Consider the following 22,666-nt stretch of genomic DNA (forward strand, 5'->3'; position numbering starts at 1 on the left):
TCTTTTAACATATAAAAATTTCAACATAAAAGTAATTTCCCCTTTGATACAGCCTTACAACACTTATTGTAACTTTACTGAAGAAATGCAAGACTATATTGGGCTCCCCCCCATCCCACTTTAGTCCAGAGTGAATGCTAAAAGCGGCATTTGTAATTGTTTTAATTATAAAGATTTTTCCCAAATGGAAATGCATTCCCCCTGAAGACTGTATTTCCAAGCCCTTTATCACCTGTAATAGAATAGGCCTGGTGGAGCAGCTGATAATATATTATCCATGCATTCACTTATGCTATGATCTCCACATGGATGTTTAAAAAGAAGCATGTTTTCTTAAGAAAAACTGGTAGTAGAAACATTCATGTGTGTTGAAAGGGCAGTGCTATTATTCTGCTCTGTATTGCGTTGTATCTTGTGAACTGAATCTATTTCAGGTTCCACTGAAAATGCACAATAAGTCTCCTGACTGAACTGCTAGAAATTCAGGTGGCCCCAGCTCAGACACATGCTGTGCTCTCATGCTATTTTCCCTGCATATTTATAAACTTGAAATGTTAAGTGGTCCTCCTTCCCAAAACTGCTTGGAAAGCACTATTATCTTGTGGTAAGTGGATAGCTGCCCTGACCCAGATGTGTAGGTATGGTCACGCCTTTGATGGACTTCATCCTGCAAAACTTTTATTTCAAATTTACCTTCTCTAGGTACACTGGTGAACGAATCTTAAATCACGCCCTACTTATTGCACACTCACATCTGTTTGACTAATGTTATCGGAATAATTTGGAGGTTTAAGTGCCTACTTATTGCTCATCTGGCATAGGCCTTTGAAAATGTCACACACTCATGTATCTATCTGTTGGTGGATTAACCAATTGCCTGTCTGCCAACACCCTCTCTTGCCAGTTCCACACTCCCTTCTTTACTTCTTGCCTCTGGTTTTGGGATATTTTGTTGACTCTACTCTGCCAATGCAAGCATTATTCATCTGCTCCAGAAACAGGTTAGACACCATAGCACATGGAAAAGAACAGATGCGATGAAGCCACCTGAACAGTAACACTTCATATCAGACAACACTCTAACACTTGAAAACTAGAGTATTTCAGCTTCTGGACAAAATATTTCTAAAAATTTCTGTTCTAATACTCAATTCTTCAATGACAACAAAAATGGAAACACTGTGGGAAATTGTCACTTTTCAGTGAAAAGCTTAGCTCAAATGAAACTCCACATCTTGAGCATGTAGCCTCAGTCGAAAAATTTCAACTAATTCTTCAGCGCTGCTAACTTTTGGGATGAAGCTGAGCCAACCTAACAGCTTGCCGTCATCCAAAGGGAACATTTACTCCCCTTCTTTCCCTTTCCTTCCCCTCTGCAGGTACTCAGCTGACTGTTAACTGGCAGAAAATTTAGCCAGCATAGGAAAAGTGAAATATGCCTTTACTAAACTAATCCAGTCCAGATAATTTTGTTGATTGTGTTTAGGTGTTGGTATCACAGTATTTAATATATAGGCAGAGAGATATTTAACATGTATATTTCCCACTCTTCCATTGTTTGTTTGATCTCAAAGTTAGAGACAATTAGTAACTCCTTAGTTTCTCCCCAACATTAAATCATGCCACTCAAATGAGTTTACAAGCAGTCTGTATTTGAACATGCAACATCTATGTTCCCTGCAGGTTACAAGAAGCTGAAGAACAGCTATAGCACAGAAGTCTTCTACAGCTGTCCTTGTGATCAATCAAATATAGGCTGTGTCAAGCATAGTACTGTCTACTGGATTGTAACCACGTAGTGGTATACACTGTACACATACATATACCATATAGTGATACATGAATTTCAGTGCAACTTTTGCCACGGTGAAAAACATAAGGCTGCCTTCTATTTTGCTGAACCAAAACAGAGGAAAAGCAATCATTTGGTGCATAGATGCTTTGATTGCTGCAAATGATCAGAACAGAGAAGGAAGGTTGTCAATGTGTTGTTAACTACTGTATTGCAGTAACCAAAATCCTAAAGTGTATGGATAATTGAGTAGTTTTCCCAAAAGACATAGCAGGATAGGATAAATTGTGTACACCTAGTGCTTAAAACCAGAAATAACCTTTAAAAACTCCCCATTGTGATTCTGATGTACATAAGCATGGCATGTCAGAAGAGTAAGCACAAAACAAGAGCTACTTAGGCCAAGTCTGTGATTTGATGCTACAAATCATTTGGTAGCAATCTCACTACTTGTTCTGACTGCTCAGTCCCATCACTGACAGGTTTCACTGGTGTTAAGCCACATGAGTTTCCTGATCTGATTTAGAGTTTGGTTCAATAGGCAGTCAGATTTAGTCAACTGAGGGCACAGCACAGAAACAGCAGTGAGTGGCTTGGACTGCCTTTGACCTCCACAACCCAATACTGTTGCTAAATGCTTCATATTTTCACACAACGGCCTGATCCATGTGCCATAGTCCACAGAAGGACCAAAACAAGGAGTAAGGCAGACTCATGATGAGTATCAGTGCCTCCTTGCCAGAACTGCAGCACTAGTAAGACTGCCCGCCTAACAGGCTTTAATGCCACTTTAGCCATATTGTTTAATATTTATTATTTGCAAACATGGCCCTAAACATGCTTTCGGCTAAGTTACGTATTTCCCAGATCTACAAGCTTGCTTAAGTCCTTAGATTAGGGAGGGCTCCTGCATATGCCTCCATGTAGGAGGGCATACAAGAGAATAGATGGTTAGCTCTAGAAATGAAGTTTTGTGCTCACAAAAAAAAACACCCAAAACAATTATGTTAGTAGCCCTGTGAGTACTTCATTGTATTATTATATGTTGTATCTATTTTCAAAGACATGTGCATAGAATTCTGAAGACTTGAAGCAGATAACCTGCAACGTTAAGGAATGTATGCCCTATATACAGGTAGAATTTACATTTAAAATTCCAAATGTGCAAATAGAAATGAAACAACTATTAGAGGCAGAACATGTTATGAGACATCTACAGAGGAAACTTGAAGAAATTCTCCACATACTCTTATCTATGACAAAAATTAGTGTAACCTCAGTCTTTTAAAGAACTTTTAAATGTTAGACAGCTAAGTTACATAAGGTTTTAAACTTTGTGACTACAGATTACAGTAAGCAAGTACTTACTTGTTACATAAGGTTTTAAACTTTGTGACTACAGATTACAGTAAGCAAGTCAGAACGTGACTCTCGAGTTTCCTGGCCTATCCAGGTTTCTCCATTCCACTTTAGTCCTCATTCTTTCTTTGTTCTAAGCTCTTAAGTCCTTCAGATAGCTCTAGATTAGCCAGGCAGGTGCCACAGAAATGACAGGCCATCCAGAACTTGTTACCCAGCATATCTAAAGTGTGTCAGTGCCACCACAGCCAGTTCAGTTTGCCCTTTGTGCCAGTGGAAGCCATGAAGCGTCCCTTGAAAAAGGCTTGATATTAATGCAGGACACAATGTCTAGAATTCCAAGAAAAAATAGGTCAAATTGGGAACTACAAAACAATCCATATTTTACTTGCTGGCTATCCAGGATATACTACATGGGACACAAAGTCACAAGGTCTTGCCTTCTCCTGGATAGGATGACAGTAGCAAGGCAGAGACTAGAAAAGGAGTTAAGGCAGCAATCTTATTGCAAGTGCTGGCAGTAAGCAAGTGCCTTCTCTCTTTCCTTTCTTCTCCTTAGTTCTCAGCCCTTGCCTGCAATCCCTAGATGCTACAGGGTTAGGAAACTGGGAGGGATTGCAGGAGGAACTGAGCAGCCCCCAGAAGCTAGCACAGAAAGCATTCCATGCCTGATAATACTAGAAATCACTTGTTTGAAAATGTGTAATTCCCCTACAGTGAAGATGGTCTTTTCTCCCATATGACCTCCCAGCAAGATTCTCTCTCATTAAATATTCTTTGCCAGTAAAAATATATGGCCAAATTATTATTTTCAATCACTGAAATAGTCTTACCTACTTCCTGTTTTAAGTATTTCTTTCCATGCAATTGGCAAGAGAATCTTTAGAAAATAGGAACTGGAAAGGTTCCTAAAAGCAGACAAAGAAAAGGACACTTGCAACCAACAATACAGACATAAAAAGTGCAAATGGGCTAATACATCTTCAGTTCTTGCACACCGCAAAGGAACGTACGTCATATCCTGCACAGCCGTGGAAGTTCACAAGTGTAAGAATGGCTCCTACAATTGAACTATAAAAGTTGAGTGAAGACTAGTTCTCCGCAGCAGCAGATTGTTACTTTAGAGACTGCCATTACAAGTGGCAGTCATGACCCAAATACAGAATAGTATTGCTGATTTTTGAATTTTTGCTTTGTTTGCAAGTATTAGTCTTAGGTAGTTATCAAGTACTATTTGGAATATACAAAGTAAGCTCTCCTGTTTAGAAAAACTAGGTTTTTATTAACTTTAGCTAAACAGTATGCAATCTTGTCCAACAGTTCCAAGATGGCTTCTTGGGCTGCCTTAGATCTCTCTGAATTTATTAGATACAGAGAAGAAAAACAGGATATACCTTACACAACACTGTTACACAGTCATCTTCAGATCAGTTTCTGCAATTCAATAGTAGCATTAACAGAATGAGCACTTGTGTTAAAAACCACATGGAAAGGCTTTTACTCTAAAACATTACCCACTAAAGAAATCTGTACACATGGAAATATGCACCAATTCCTATAACACCATGTACAAGTACAAAATAACATGTGAATAATCGTCATAGTATATTTTTTCAACACTTCTAAAAATCCAGGCTTGGATCTACAGTTTGTAAAACTTCTGAGAGCCTCTGATTTGTAGCTCTATGCTCTGCATTGACCATATCAACTAGATGTTTTTAACAGTATGGTATCCTGGCAGGAGGAAGGTGGGCAGGAAAGCTGTAAGATAACAGCAGTGAAATATAAAGATTCATTCCCCCACCTTGTGGGTAACTACTGAAACAACAATTTACAGTAGCATCTCATCATTTGCAATCAAGACATATATTCATCTATCAAATTTCATACATAGCTTTCTGCTATATCACAGTGAATCAAACAAAAAAATCTTTGCAATTAACTCAAAGTTGATTTAAGTAATATGCTCTGTTTTATTTTTATAATTCCACAAAAAATTAGAGAACATCTACTCTTTTGATGCTTATCAGCATCAGTAATCGATTACTCAAGGTTGGTGCACTCTGTAAAAGTGTGAAGAATGTCTTAACAGTGTACAGAAAAACAGTTAGCTAACTGGGGTTTAAACTTAAAAGAAAAGCATCTCCAGGACTGCCCCCATGACAAACCTACTGATACTATTCTAATTTAAAAACAATTGTACAATTACTCCCCAATACATTTTTCAGAACATCATTATGCTAAACTTTCATTTTCTCTTGTTATGTGATTACATACCTTTGAAGACAGGATAAGATCTAAACCTGGGTTGCTTAAGAATAAGTTACTGACTTCAAGATGCTTTCTGTGCTGCTTTTACTGATAATTAACCTGCAACAATCCTATGGCATCAGTTGCAGAAGTCTTTCTGGACTCTCTAACAGCATCTTAGCCCAATGTCATACCTCTTGAGAAACTGAACAGCAAATTTCCTTCCAGTAGGGAAATGGAAAGACCAGCCAGAGGTGAAGACAACAATAAACACAAGAGAAAGCTTTACAAGCACAATACAGTCCTCATACATAAACTAAGACAAGGGCAGATTCAGGGGCACCTATATCAGAGCAGAGGCTAGGACCTGCACAGCTCAGTGATTTACCTGTAAAGCTTTGATTATATATGAGAGGAATTTATGTCATACCTGATAGGGGAACATTTCAAACCCCTAGAGGTACGCTACAATATACAGTGTATAAGCAGCTTCCCTATTTTTCAAGTCTTTGTTTGGACAAGCATTTTCCAGAATTATACATCCTTACTGTGCTTACCTTTGATAAACAGCAGAGTCTAGAAACCGTGTGGACACACACAAGATGAACAGTCAAATTTGAGTGTTGCCATATTAGCAATAAAGAGAATTTTCAGTGTCCCATCTGCTGATTCCAGTAAAGTGCCTGGGAATGGCTCTGCCTCCCTGACTGAAATCCAAACAAAAAATTCTTTTTCTTCTTAAAATTCAAGACAGTTATTGTTTTCAAGTAGTGCAGTTTGTCTTCATAATTAGGTGAGGTATTTTCCCAGTTACTGGTGCAAAAGGAATTTGCAGTAGGATTTCGATATAGCAAGTTAGCTTTTTACAATTTTTTTACCTCTAAAGAGCCATTTTACAGATTTATCACCATCCTGCTTTCACTTTCCTTCACTCCCAACCTACCATGCCAATATTACAGGGTTCCTCCCACCTCCCTCGACCCCCCTACCCCAATGCAATCTGAAGACTAGAACAGAATAGACAATGAACATTGTCACTCAAAACAAACAACAAATTATATCAAATAATTTCGAAGTACAAGTTTACTTGTTGACCTGTAGGAAGGGTGAGGATACAATGAACTGAATCAAGTTTTAAATTCACACATTCCTTCTGATAGGTCAACTCTTTCCTTTTTAGAGTTATGTCTCCTTCAGACAAGTCAGGTTACTGGATTAAGCTACCATCTTAGTTGCTGACAAAGATCTTGAAAACTCCAAAACAGGAGCAAATGGCAGCACTGAGATAATAAATGTCTAAGTCTGGCTATCTGTGTATTTGCATCATTGTTACTTAGTGATTTTGCAACTGAGATCCATAATCCCAGAAAGGGAATTGCATTAGGATCATTACTAAACTGAACGATATTCATATACTTGGAATAAATTTTCTTTTACATCTAGATGTCTAATAATTTTTTTCTTTCCTTCAATCTGCCCTTCATGTGCTGTGTGGAATTGTAACTGGTAACTGCCCTCTCCCTCAAAAGCATACCTTTGTCCAGGAAATTTTAATAAAGAGACTAAAGCTTTGATTTTTCAAGTTGTATACGTTGATTCTCAAATCCCTCCACTTGTTTCTTATATTAAGATTTCTCTTGAAGTTTTCAGTCCACTGGCATCTATTCCAAATTAACTCTTCACACTCAGGTTTGACTAAACGTGACTTTATAAGCTGTTGAAAGAATTATTTTGTCAAACAGATGCTTGCTAGTTTCAAAAAGTTTCACAAGTCAGTTTACACTTTTAAGATTAAATCCTTTTAATTTTATTTATAAATACCCTGAGTGACCCAAGATCCCCCTATATAAATAATCCTTACTGTCAACCAAAGACCAAGATTAGGATATACCTAGTGTAATCCCTATGTTACTCTACTACAAAAAACACTCCATATTTACTGCCAGCAACGAAATAAAAATATTGGTACCTCGAATGTGAAGCTGAATTACTTAATTTATCCCCTCCTTCAACTTCACAATTTAATCTCTTACTACTTTAATCTTAACTATGAGTCTATTTTAGCATTAAATAATCTTAACTGTTTAATCTCTTACTACTAAAACACTCCCTATTCAGTGTCTATAATAAACCAAACATTCTTCCAGACTCTGCAAGTGTTGAGAAAAAATGGTTAAACATGATGGTGAAAGGTGTAAGGTTGTTTTGATCGATACAATTTACATTAACCCAGGAAACAGAGAACCTCACATCTTTGGGGGTTTTCTTTCTTTTTGAGGGGAAAGGGGGGTATTTCAGATTTCTTATTGCAAAAGAATCACAGAGCAGCTGGAGCTGGAAGGTGTCTCAGAATCACAAAATCATTAGGTTGGAAAGGATCTTTGAGATCACCAAGCCCAACCGTTAACCCAACACCACCCATGCCCCTAAACCATGTCCCGAAGTGCCACATCCACACGTTTTTGGAACACTTCCAGTGATGGTGACTCCACCACCTCCCTGGACAGCCTGTTCCAATCTCTTGGGATTGCACAGTCCAACGATAGTCAGCTAGAGCAGGTTGTCCAGGACCATATCGACTCGGGTTGTTAATATCTATGAGGATGGAGATTCCACAGTCTCAGTGTTTTTAAGAGTGTGGGTGGGTGGGTAGTATTTGCTTCTTTTAAAAGTTCACTTAAGTAGTTTTAAGTGGTTGGCTTATTGTAGTTCTGTACAGAACGACTGGTACTAGTAAACAATATACAATGAAAGTCTGAATAAAATCCAACTGAAATTCCCATTAAAAGAGATCCTAAAAATCCCTCTGAACAGTTAACAGCAAAATGGACCAAGCTCAGGTAATAAATTAGTAAAGAAGCCGATAATATTTTCAAAATACAACATTTCAGCATGTGAAGACCTACTAATCTCCAGATTTAACAGAAATTAAATGAAAATTATTGAAGTAAAATACTCCCTAAAAAAAAGCCCACAGTTAAGTGGAATTGATAGCAACACCCTGTGAAGAACCACATACACCCATTATCTATTCCAAAAGTTCTCATGCCCTTCTCTTTTAAGCATTAGGTGGTTCTAAAGTCATAAGCAAAAGCATATTAACATGTTTTTACATGAAACAGTTTAATTTTATTATCATCTTCTGCTGCCGTCCTTTAAAATAGTTAATAGGTTGAGGTAGATCTACATTGAGGAAGGACATACTGTTCTCTGCCTAGGAAGCAACTGAGCATGCTCAGGGAGTGAGGGCACAACAGAAAGGACTGAGAAAGTTTCAGAAAGAAGGGTACAGCTCAAGCAAGAGACAGAGAAAACAACTGCATGGACTAAACACCCATCCAGGCCGGGGAGGGGCGGGGAGAAACCTATGGTGAGCAAGAAAGCAATGGAGTAACTGAGGCAAAGCAAGGATCCAGGTCTGACCTAAATGCTTGGAGTTCTAATTAACAAACTAGTAATCGATTCACAAAACTTGGCTTTTGAGACAGCAAAAACTTCTGGGAGCTCATTGTAAGAAAAGGTATGGGAAATCACCTTGTTGCCAGAGAGAAAAAAAAAAGCCAGAATCTTTGAAAAAGCTCTTTTATTTTGCATTGCAGCACCTGGTTGAAATTCACCACTAAAGATTGTCTGAAAATGCACTCTACCCAAACAATGCCTCATTCCTGCAGTTCATCTACAGAGGATTTAATTCTGTAGTTGTTCTTATGCTGGACATAAACTTAGGGACTAGACAAGAGACCCCCCAGGTCTCTTGTACAGTACACATACAACTATCCCTTACTTGCCAGAAACCTGGCTGAAAGAAACACTGGGCTATAGAAAGTTCTTCTGCAGTATGCTAGCACTCCAATAATTTTTTCACGTATAGTACCAGTGATATGTGGTCAAGCAACAGCATATAATGTATTTTAGAAACAGCAATGGTTATAATCATAGCACAAATAATTGCATATCAAAATTTGTCTTTTTTTTAAACATGAGCTTGAAATACATACAGCCTAGACAGCTAATTTAGTTAATGTTTGAGCAGAGCTTTCTAGAAAATAAGTGATATCACAGAATTAAAGGTTGTACCCCATTTTTTCCATCATAACAAACTGGATTAATAGCCATGCTCATACAATAGCAATAAAATCATGTCTGCAGATGCTCTTGAAAGGTCTGTGTTTGGCAGCTTACTTTCAAGTATCTTAAGCTTTCTAGTTTTGGTGAGATCATAGGTACAGGTTAAGAGCACATTCATAGAATCCCGCAGCCCTTAAGTATAAAAAGAGTTTAAAAATCCAGGCTTAGTTCTCAAGATTGCTCCACTTACTGAATAGATCTATGCAAGAATATTGCCATTTGTATTCATTGAGTTTGTATCTATAGCTATTATATGGTACAAAATTAAATCAAAAACCAGAAATCATTCTTTCCCAGTGAAGGTAGAAAGAGCAAATTTTCACAAGTGTTTGCAATGACATTTTATATCTTATTCGAGAGCCAAAGACTGACAGCAAGAGCTCTTAGTTCAGTGATCACTGAACTCAAATCTATTTGCTCATACAGTCCTTGACCCAGACAGTTACTTATGTATGTGCCTAGTGTTAAGAATGGAACGTGTCTCAATGAAGTTCATGGGATTATTTATACCATTAAGAACTACACATATACTTTAAATGTGCTTAAATATCTTGCTAAACTGAATGACAACAGTCTTTGGGAAGAGAAACTGCAACAAAAATATTATATCAAAAGTGACTTTTAGCTTAATGAGATGGCACTCTTCCAGTGTAGTAACTATACACTGAAAGATGGAAAGCTAATTACTTTGATTTAAGCTTTTGACATACAATGCTGTCTAAAACCAGCATGCTGCTCCTCCTGGAGAAGTCTTCAAGCTACAGCAATACAACCCAAACAATATACATACACATGATAGGTGAATAATATTTTCCATTTTTAAAGTGCAAGTTTTCATTTACAAGGTAAAGTGACAACATTCCAAAGCAAGCATTTCCAGACAACAACAGCCTATTTCTTTCATACGTATTCATACCTATGTTGCTCCAGTGCAGTATTTTCTACTACTAAACAGACAGGGATGAAATTATAGTAGCTAAATTATGTATATTTCTTCCTTAATTTAAAGAGAATGCTGCCTAAAATAAAAAGGAGTTTTTAATTCGTTTCAATCAGTAACACAAGTACTTTATTTTGCAAAATGCTAGAACCACAATTACCACAACCTGTCTGTAAACCATAAACTTAAGAGTGCAAATCAGATAACCACTTTATTTTAGAATCCATTTACAAGAACTCCTGGTGTGAAAAAGGGCAGAAAATTTCAGAGTGGTAAAACATTTTAGCAAGTTTTAATTTTTAAACTTAAATGCGTATTTTAGAATAACGAAACCAATAGTTTTAGAAAGTGACATAGCTTCTTAAAATAAAGTGTTTATGGCTGTTAACTTTGAAGGAAGACCTCAGGTATTTTATCTTTAGTTTCTGCACAATGTTTCCATGTTGCTTCTAATCAATTTTAGGGATAAAATTGCATACCAAAGGTCAAACCCGACAAATCCTGTCATTATCAAGATGGTGTTTGTGGTTTCTTCAACTGCAATGATGCTTGCTTCACCAACTTTTGTTGTTTTCTTGTTGCCTGGGCTTCCTGAATGGCACAACAAATCCTCTGTAAAGCAACATATTGAAAGAAAGAAAATTAAAGTACGCAATCTACAGTTTTCTTCCATAAGATACTAATAAAAATAGGTAATTCCACAAACTGCAAAACCTATATATGCACTGGCTAATTTATGAGCCTTAAATTAGATACATAGCTTCTGATTCACATGCATAATATTCAACCCAGAAAAAGCTTCAGTGATATTATCAGTCTACTCTGATTTTCCAAGTAGTAACATTAATGATGTTATTCACACTTAACTAGATAAACCTTCCACAGGCAGCACTCCATTACAAGTGATCAATAATTTTAAACAAACAAGCAAACAACATTTCCATACTATACACTCTGGAGGCTTTCAAAAGTCAGGCCATTTACAGACCCAGCATTAAGCTCATGTCCAGTCAGCCTACGCAGCTGGGAACTACAGCCTGTACTATTAACACACATACACTGTAAAACAGCAGTTAGCATTTAAATAGCCATTTCACATACATAATATTCACTAACACAAATATAAGGACGCATTCCTACTGTCTTTGCTGAATTTTAAGTATTATGGGATCGAAGGTCTCAAATATACTGATCAAGTACTGCAACATACTAGATCCACTGACCTAGTATGTGTCACCTCTTGACATCTGTTCCTGTTGCTACACATTAATTTTAGTGAAAGTTTAAATGCCGTAAGAATAAGGTCTTCTGAGGAAAATTTATTATCAGATCAAATTAAGTATTGTGTCTCTTCTAAAATGGATAGAAGAGTATTGAAAGCCTACAACTACTAGATTCCTTCTGAGGTAAAAGAGCCTCAGAAGAGGCCTCGTGTTCAGGCCAAACCACCAAGTACAACTCTGTTGTATGCAAACAACTGCATAGTTAGTTGAAATTCACAAAAGGATAAATTAAAATAGAACTAAGAATAATTCTAAAATTAGACACAACTTAACTGAACAAAGCAGTGCAACTAAACCAGTCGTCTTTATTTAATTCCTGAATCCAAACAATCTCATGGTTTTAAAAAACACCCCACATCTCATCTGTCTAACACTAAACGTATATTATGCATAAAACGTGTATATATAATATTAACATAGTGATATATTTCTAGTCTGAGAAAATTTATGTGAGTGTGATATGCATAAAAGCCTAGGGGAAAAAACAAAACAAAATGTGCTGGGGTAGCTTGGATGGTTGCTTTGATGCTACCCGAGTAATTCCAGCATTTAGTGAGAGATGAAGTGTTTGAAATGCTTGTAAGGACGTTTTTATTCATGATTTCAATGAAAATAAAACTCATTTATACAACAATGAATATTAAAAATAAAGAATAAGTTAAGCTGGATGGGCAAATAGCATGCATCAAGTGTACTTCAAGTATTTCAAACATTTATGTATTTCTGATAACTCATGGAGGCTGGGGAAAGATTCAGAGGACTAAGGAAGGACAAACCTAAAATGCTTGTTTGTTTTTAGGGGAGACAGAAAGGAGGAGGAAGCTACAGATAACCGTAATGTGATCTTAAAGACATTTGATTCATGCACATACAAAGGGCACGACAGAAGTCTTCAAAGAAGTGACAATTATTTGTGAAGTGTACTATTTTGTGTCCTCGTATCAAATTGATATAGTTTTACAAGTGGAATCTATACAAAAGAAGAGAGATCCAGAATGAAGACTGATACTGATAAACTCAAGAAACAAAAATCTACAGAAGGTCAATGGGTAGTGTTGCACTTCAGGACAAAAAAAAATTTATTTTCAATGTATACATAGCAGCATAAAGACTAGTAAAGCAACACACAGTTAGGCAATAACAGAAAAAAAAAAAAGAATGAAACACAAAGAATTATACTTCTAATGTGGCCTGTGTGTTTTGTACAATGTCCCAGCTTTGGCCATGACACTAAGATACTACGATACAGGCAAACTAAAAGGATTTAAATTAGTTAACCAAAGGAGTGATTTGGAAGACGTGCTGTGAGAAAGAGCTGAAGGAACTTTTTCTTTAGACAACAGACAGTAAAGAAATAATATAGACTCTTCCAGTTGATAAAGTGCCTCAAAATGATAGCAATTTCCACCCCCCCCCCCCCCCCCTTCCTGGTCTAACCTATTCTTTTAGAAGGCTCGATCAATTTAATAGAAGCAATTTGGCCCCTGTTCTCATTCTAGCTGCTGACTTGCCATTTGCTAGAGCTACAATTTCAAGTGTGTTTCCAAGATGCTGTGGATCGAATTGATTTCACTTTTGCTATCAGGGAGAACTGCTCCCCTCTCATCACCTGATACAAAACTACAGTAAGACGCATAGTTTCCTAGGTAAATTTTCCTATTGTTTAAGTACCCTGGAATTTATACAAATTGTTAGTTAGCTTACGTGAGTCAGCTGTGAGACCCAACCAGCCACAGAACAAAAGCTCCCAAACTAAATCAGCATCAATATGAATAAACATTTAGAGTTAAATGGTAGAAAACCTAGGCTTCAGGAATGTGAGAGGGGGGAGGAATTGAAGTAAGCCTTTTCACACAAGGTACACTTGTTGGGTTAGTCCAGTGATCTTGAAATAATGAGGAGGTAGCAGAATTCAGCAGTATGTTGAATATTAGAGGCTATAATGAACTTAAACTAGTACTTTAGGTATTTGAATTATTTTCCTTTAATGAGTTTTAATACACAAAACATAAGACTATGCACCTTCAACCTTAAATTATTATTGCATATACTGTCTTGAATGCTTTAAACTATCTTGTCTCATCGTTCTCCTGGTTGAACTAATTTTTCAACATGAAAGTATGGTAAACTGTCCTCAGGCACAGCAGTCTATTCTACAAGGGGTCTCTGAACATTACCATCCTTTTTACACGGTAAGTTTCAACAACTGTTAACAATATCATAAGGAAAGAAGATGAAAGAAAAAAAAAATATATATACCCTTGCTGTAGTTTCATCCTGAAGCTGAACTGTCTTTACACATTCATGACCCGTACTGTCCTTCCTTTGGAACATCCTTTGATCCTGTTGCAGAGGGGAATAAAAAAGTACTGAAGGTGACTCACAAAATGCAGAATCTGATACTTAAATGGCTTGAATGTCAACTTCAGGTTAGATTTTAATGTGGTGTCTGCCCAACTCAACTCATACGTTCAAGAAATCTTAAGTAAATCCTGTCTCATAGTCCTATACTTAGCAGTTAGAACCATAAGTAAGTTAAGAGCAAATTTGGTCCTCTAAATAGTATTAAATAAAAAAAAAAAAAGCTTTTCTTACCAAAACAGTTATTTTCAAAACATTTGCTTCATAGGAGGGGCAGCATGTAAAATCTTCAAATAAGTAATCCCAGTCTGTTGTTAAATGACCTAAGACTTCCACTTCTTTTACATATATGACTCTTCTGTTCAAAAGAAAGAAAGTTAATACTCAATTTCTCCCTGGACTAACACTTTACCAGAAAAACAAAACAAAATGAAGAAAAAGAAATTTGTTTGAGAGGCATTTTCAACGTGGATTAAAAGTATCCCCTCAGTCACAGCGGAATCGTATTTCCTTAATATACATTCTGAGATAATAATTTTGTCCTTCAGACTCACAGATTGTCTATGATATCACATACTATGCACAAGCCAACCTAATCGAAACCCACCCAGCCCTCCAAATCCAAACAACTTACTAGAACTAGATACCAGAGGATCATCAGTTAATTCAAACCAGTTCCTCGAAGAGAGCCTCTACCAGATGAAGGTAGTCAAACAGCCACATACTAGCTACACGGTGACACAATTACTACTAGACTGACAGATGATCAGTTGCTACTGTTTACAGTTGCTAGCTAGCTGCCCCTTCAATTACTTCAAAGCTCCAATATCAGCTAGCACACCAAGACAAAAGCAGGCAGTAGTTTTGAATGGAGTTAAACAAGAACTTCTATGTATGTAGAGAAGAACTGGGATAGGGAGAGAAGTGCACATGTATTTGAAGCTGCAAACAACTAAATCACCTAACTATCATTAAAGGACTTTGTCAGTATCTTGAAAAAGCTTGATCAGCAGCAGCATGAATTTTAAGGTGTACTAGTCATTATAAAAAAACATGATGGGATGCCTCCCCACGCCTCATTATAGATGAGTCCCTCTCATACATTCAGGCAAGGTAGAAACTGGTGATGTTTGGGATGTGGAGATCATAATCCATGGGTTCCTTTTCATTCTCTAAATATATTTAGAAAGTTTTGAGTCCTCAAACTGTGTATCCAAATACTAGTAACATCTTGAATTCTAAAAATTGTCTCATGAGTTTAGTATTAATTTTCATATTCCTACAAAAAACCTTAAGACTCCACTTCGAGTATCCTTTAAATTAACAAGACTGTAAACACGTCTATTATCAAAAGGTTGGTTTGACCACAAACAGTTATTACAAGCTAATTTGAAAAATTATAACCAAATTTCCCTCCAGTATGATGAAAGGGTCACTGACCTCAGAGTAAACCATCTTCCTAAATTAGTAACTAGTATTGACATCATTACCATATCACATTTTCCATAAAGGAAACAAAATAATAAAATTATTTTTAAAAAATCAAGAAGAAAACGGATAAGGAAAGTACATATGCAGAGAAGAGCAATCAGTTTAGACTTAGCCAGATGTCTAATCCTCAAGTTGAAACCAAGACAAGCCCTTAGAAAGTTTTCAAAACTTAATACCTATTGGTAACAATCAGATTTGCTCTTCTGCCTCTTGGAAGTGTACAGTGGTATCGATAGCTCTCTTTTTCCAGCTTTCTGATGTGCAATTTCTGAAACAGAAATAGAAAATAGTTTTTGGTCCGTAAAAAGAACACTCAAAGCAGTGTTTTCAATTCAAACACCTTTTAAAAAGTTACCTTGTTGAGCTAGTTCTTTAAATGCATGCTCTCACACTGTTCTCACTCCTGAAGCTGTGTCGCTGAAAGGTCTGATCCATTCCACTCAAAAGGTGGAACATTGACACCGCAGTATCAGACTATTTCTTCCCCTTTAATTTCTTTTCAGTGCTAAGAATTGTTTAGTAATGTTCACTCTGCTATAGCCCATGCTGTAGACTTGATTCAAGAGTGAAAATCCTGCAACAGTACCTTTAAAGGAGGCAGCAGATAGCCCAGACCCTTTGAAATAAACTATCAAGTTACAAATACTGAACGCACCTCAAGGTCAGGCTTCTGAAGCATGGAACAGAGATGCCTATTCAACATCCAATATAAGAGGGTATATGAAAGTGTAGATCAAATCACTCGTCACATTTGTTAGACAGCTACAACTCAAGTGACAAACTATGAATATAGAGGTTAAAAAAGTTTTGAAATAAAGTACTGAAGTGCTTCCCAGCTTTTTTTTTTCCCAGTTCTTCATTAAAGACATAGTTTTCAGATTTGCTCTGAAACATGCTGTTTAATTGAAGTATAATCTTTTCTAGAGCATGTCATCCAGTTTACAATATTCCATCAACAACAGAGAGCAGCACAGAAGACAATCTCACAGTCATCCCTAAGTCAAGCTCACAATAACATAAAGGCAGCAAGACTCAGAGCAACACATCAACATATTTATGAGAAATAGATACACATCAAAACATCATGTAGAAAAAAATTAAATTGTGAAATGAAAAATATACTACCAATGGGAATCCAACCTCAAACCGGGTATGAGAATAAATCTGTGCCACCTACTGGTTCTCCTGCTATGAATTTGACCGAAAGCATGCAATCTGTTTCTGCCCACCCTACTTTGCCACCTGCTGGATTACCTAGTATAACACACAGTTTATGTGTTACAGGTAAATATACCTGGGTTACTAGTGGGAATGAACGTTAGTTTCCAGGACAGAAGTGGTCTACTAGAATTAAATACATTTTTTCTGTTATAATCCTGTATCTATTTAGTAGCTGTAAGGTTGTTAGAATTCATGTTTTGACTGTAATTGCCATGTACATGGTAAAAATGTAATTGTTACTAAAGAACCACTGAAGAACCTTATCAGTACACAGGTTGTATGAAATACAGAGATCACGAATTCTCTGGGCAGCAAACCTACCACAGTAAGTGTCACATCACACACATCTTATCTAAAGCTAACCGGCAGCAGAACACTCAATTGGGAAGCCCCTAAAATACCCATGCCTACTGTTCTCTTCGGGGAAGTCATACATTGTTAAATTTAAACATGAAAACTGTTAGCATGAAAAAACTGGAACATGGAATATACTCATCAGGTTTAAAGCTGGTTCTACATTTATTTTGGACTGTAAAGCTAAGTATCGTAGTAATATGCAATACATACATTCCTACACTTCAATAACCTCATGGCTCTGAACCTGCAAATCAAAGTGCCACTGATGGTAGAATTCTGTGAAATTATCCATAAGCAACTAGACAATGTTTAGAAACCAGCAATACTGGTAACAGTAGAGCCGTTGGATCACATAGTCTCAACCTTGGAAACAAGTGTTGGACAGAGGATGTGCATACCTAGGACTTTGCCCTAAGACTCTAGCCAGCAAAAGCATCTGGATTCCATTTTTACTCAAGAAGCTTCTAACAAACACAGGGCTCCAGCACAGTAGTCACAAAAGCCTGGTCAGGGTCACTAACCTAGTTATGTTCTCTGACAAGCATGAGCTCTTTATGTTTAAAAATTACAACAGTCATCAATAGAGGATTTCGCAGAAACTCCAATTACTACAGTCTTCCTAGGTCACAAAATGAAACTTAACATTTATTGCCTAAAATGAAGAGCTTTCAACTATCACCTCTGAGAATCTGAAATTTAACCTATGGTACATGAATCTCAAACATCTGCTCCACCCTCTACCACCAAGAACATTAAACCAGTGCAAAAAATCTTTACAAAATACACATTCCACTTGTAAATAACATTTCATTAGCAATAATGAACAAAGACAGTTATCCAGGCACAATATCAGTGCAGTTAGTTCTGTATTCTATAAACCAGTACTACAGCCTTTTTATCATATAATCTATTTCAAAAGGAAAATGTGCAGCTCCTGTGCAGGAACATGAGGAAACATAAGGAAGAATGAAGGCCATACATGCTCTGCCTGGATGCAGAATGAATGCACCTCAGATCAACGTTTAGCAAGTTCCTGCAACTGGATTTCCCAAATGGGTTTGATGTTCTTCATAGCAAAATAAGATTACCTTCAGTTCACTTTACAGCTGTTACTGTGGAATTCAGCCTCTGTATAACAGTAAATGTCTCAAGTTGTTCCTGATAAACTAATGAGAACAAATTAAGGGGCAAGGACTAAAAATCCAGTATGTTTTTGGTTATTCCTTGTAAAAAATACATCTCCTCTGTATTTCCATAGCTGAATCTATAAAACTGGTAAGATGACAACAGAAGCTAAACTTGACTCCACATTCATCTGTCTATGATCAACCACGCAGGCTAAGAACTCTAAACAGTTTAAGTAACCAAAATGGAAAGATCTTTTATCAACTCAGCTTACATTAGAATCAAAAGAGGCTTCAATATTTATTTATATTTGCATTTTATTCTCACATATTTGAAAGTTCAACAAATGTCTTAAAGCATCATCATACTCTGCAACCGGCCCCCCAAATCCTTTAAGCTCAAAAGTGGATTAATATTCATGAGTTTAAAACAGCAGCAAAGTATTTTCCTGGATTTGCTCTGTAGTGATGTGACATTTTGAAAAACATTTTCTTTCAGCATTTTCCAGCAGCCAAAAAAAATAGGGTCCACATCTTCCACAAAAAAAATATCACTTTCTGACCATCTTAAAAATTTCTAAAACTGCAAAAACATACATGAAAGGAAAGAATGCCAGAAAGACTGCTTATCTCAAAGTCTCCTCAAAGTATCAGAAGAAAGATGGCAGCATATGACTAAAATCAAAATATGAACTCATGTTTTATACCTGAACCGTAGCTATTTTTAAAAGAACTAAAATTAAAGAAATAGAAAAACCCACTGCCACATAAGACTGCAATTCAAAGGTTGCAGGTCCATATTCTGAATCCTTTTGGTGGACATGCAGAAATGAGACGTGCCACATATTTAAACAGATTTGTTCATAAGCATATTCCCCTATTTCAAATCAAAGCTTTGGAGAGAATGCCTGTTTCTCATAACTTCAGAAACAGTCCTGATAGCATTTTTAGATTTTTACATTCAATATGTTACTAAAGCAAGAGTTCCCACTGAGCTCTGTGCCTAAGAGATGCAATATTTCTCAGAGCTGTTCTCCATATACCTGATAGACATCAGCACAATGGTGGTGGCATTATGTAAAAAGGGGGTTGCACTTGATGCAAATTACTCAATGATCTGCAAGCTATTAAAATTTAGGCATCTTTATCAAAGGCTTTTATTTTTACGAGAATACTCGAGCAGTTTAAAGAAGTTCCACTCACTCTTATTTTACATGGAAATGACAGAACCCGTGCAAATTTACACAGCAGAACAGTGACTCAACCAGAAATGGAATCTGCAGTTTCTTGAAACCTACACACACCACCGTCTCAGCATCATGTCTCAAATTATTCATGAAGTATTCTGCATTCTTCATAAAGCTCCACGCTTTAACTGGGAAATGAAACAAAGTAACACCACAGACCCTGAATAATGTATGAATTGCATCATGTCAGACCTTAAGTGCTGGGGTTAGAAGACAGTCTCCTCCCCAGCACAGGCAGCAATATCTGCACATTAAAAGGCAAAAGACTAACAAAGCCAAAGGCATTCATTACCTGTTCTAGCAAATCTCATCAACTACAAACAGTCCTCATAGACAGACGAGTTCTCATGAGAATTTATTCCTTGGAAAACAGTTCTCCTAGAGTTGCCCTATTTGTTTGTTGATTTCTCCAGCTATACATACTGTGCATTAGTTTAATAAAACACATTCTATACTATTAAGCCTCTAACTAGCCATGAGCTAGAGACATGGCCTGCAAGACATCAAATCTGACTTAGCAGACCCCTATATAGCCCATACACATTGGATCCAGCACTTCTGGGAAAATGCACTGTGTAAACAAGCTTCCACAGTGAAATTATCTACTCCATCTGGCTACTGCCCTCATTCTGTAAGAAAAAAAAACACTTCTGAGTGGAAAAAAGTAACATATCTTTTAAGAGCTACATATATTCTCCTGCTAAGTCAAGCTCTAATGTCTACCAATATCTGTATTTCAAACACAAGCACGTATTTAAGTGAAACATTTTTTTTGTCCAACCACTGGATAGTATTGAGGCATCCATTCCTTAAGGTAACCTTACAAAGATTCAACCTTGTGACTGTATATTTATTTTCAAGGGACATATGGGTTAAAGTTAGTTAAAAATAGATGAGAGGGTGGGGATTGTAGTTAAACTATTCATAACATTGGGTCAAAATGGGATCCAAAAATAAACAGCACTAGTACTGATAAGTTACTTGTAATTAAATTTGTAAATGCATATAAAACTGACTTTGACTCATCTTACTTGTTAAATACCTTATTTCACTGTTCCCCTCTTGTGTTTAATTTACATTAGAAAACAAAACCTTCCCAACACTAACCTCTAGAATAATATTCAAAATCAGATAGTTTAAAAACGAACAAACCCCTCCATCCAGTATTCAATTAGCTGACTTCTGAAAGGAAGAAACTGTATTTAGTGAGGTATACAGAGGATTCCTCCTTTGTTAGAAATAGTGCAAAAAATAAAAATTAAAAATATCTCACTAAATGAAGAAATTTGGCTTGCTTAGTATATAAAAACTTAATTTCACTTAATTAACTGAAGTAAAAATTCACTAAATGTTTGTTGTTTGGGTTTTTTTTTTTTTAAACAATTTTAAATTAAGTTATCTGACTAAGGACCACTAAATTCTAACACGGCATTGGCAGCAGAGAGGTGTGTCTGCTCAATTTTTTTTCCACGTATGATAGGCAAACAATTTGCTCTGCAAACAGCTTGTTAAGCTTAGCTTGTTAACTTATGAGATGATGTATTAGAAATTAAATTTACAGCATCACTTAGTTTAGAAATATATATACACACACACACACAAAATAAAAAAAAATATATATATATATTGAAAAATTCATGTTAACAACTGAAAGATTACATTTAAGTATGTTGAACAGCAAAGCCCCAGAAGATTCTGTGAATGAAACCAGAGTCAACTGAGCTGGCTATGTTTTTTCATTGACAACATTTCATATGGAAGTAGTGGTAGTCACTTGAAGTGATAGTGGTTCATCAGGTGTATAAACGACAGACCTATGGCATATTACAGAAACAACAAATACAAGTTCTCTTAGCATTTATATGGAAACAGTATTTCTGTATCATGAAATTATAAGCATTTTCACAGAAGAAAATTCCATTCAACATCACTATTTTAAATATTGCACAAGCATCAAGATGTTTTTTTCTCCCTTCATCCACAGCCCTAGTTATAAGACGCTAATAAATGAATGAACTCAGCATCTACCCTACCATGACTTTTTTTTTTTCCCAAGTTTTTTTTCCCCTTCTGTTGCCATTCAAGAGCTATGCAGCTTTAGAAAAACAAATACAAGAAAAACCCTCTCTGTCTCTCTGGTGTTACTCACTCATCTAATCTTACCTAAGATGGTTATCCAAGTTTGTTTGTTTTCTTAGCCTGGACAACATGAAACACCATTTTATTCAACCGCTACACAGAAATTACAAGACTCAAAGGGAAAGGGCATGTTAAATGCAATCACACCCTTAATCTAGAAACTTAAGGCAGATAAAAGACTATGACCAAAATAGAGAAGAAATATGGAAAATGTTTACTCCATTATTCCAGTTCTTGCTGCGTATGCCAGGAGAGAAAGAGAAGGGAGAGAAACATTAGAAATAGAGTAGGAAATAAGGATTAAACGAACATCTAGAGTGAAATAGCAAATATACAAGTTTTGGTCTTAAAATGTTAATGTAGACAGTTATTTTACTGTAATCTTTTAGCAGCAAAATAAGCATTTTAAGGTAAGTTTTAAGAACTTTTAAGAACGTGAAGGCTGAAATAAAAGTCAACTGGATTCCGATTATCTAGGACTTGAAAACAACTGTTATTCATCCTCCATATGTTAGCCACATCCCGATGTAGAAGCAGGCTAAACGTCCACACAATGACTGTAGCTATGCCATGTTGCCATTAAGAACAACACAAGGAAATACCAAATGGTGGTAATTTTGAGAGTTCATACAGTTTTTTCAGCTGATACCACCAGAGAAAAAGAATTTCAGTAGCTATATTATATGCCAAAAAATTCAAGATCTATTCATCCCATTTAAAAGTTGCTTAGTTTGTAAACCCGCCTCAGCTTTGTTATTAAGCAAAACATGATAACTCAGTATCAAAAAGTTTTTCTTGTTTCCACATATTCAAATCTTAATCCTACTAATTCGTAATCCTACCACCTCCTTCCAGAGCATGGAACAAGCAATTACAGAACATAACATTCGAATCATTTAACTGCAATGCTGCAGTTTTCTTATCACATTCAGCTTACTACAAGCGTTGCACCTTCTCTGCTATACAGGCTTATG

The 22,666-nt window shown here is 36.4% G+C and overlaps 1 protein-coding gene across 1 annotated transcript in view; it reads right to left on the bottom strand.

Moving 5' to 3' along the window:
- Positions 1-10,979: 10,979 nt before the first annotated feature.
- VPS13C (vacuolar protein sorting 13 homolog C) overlaps positions 10,980-22,666 on the bottom strand; it is a gene marked incomplete at both ends in the record, with an annotated part of 92,249 nt that continues 80,562 nt past the window's right edge. The window contains 4 exons of the mRNA XM_082005262.1: positions 10,980-11,081; positions 14,012-14,095; positions 14,348-14,471; positions 15,781-15,872. Coding sequence (XP_081861388.1) covers positions 10,980-11,081; positions 14,012-14,095; positions 14,348-14,471; positions 15,781-15,872 — 402 coding nt within the window. The remainder of the gene's footprint in view (positions 11,082-14,011; positions 14,096-14,347; positions 14,472-15,780; positions 15,873-22,666) is intronic.

Source organism: Phaethon aethereus (assembly GCF_964289735.1).
Source record: "Phaethon aethereus genome assembly, chromosome: 12".
Lineage (NCBI taxonomy): Eukaryota > Metazoa > Chordata > Aves > Phaethontiformes > Phaethontidae > Phaethon > Phaethon aethereus.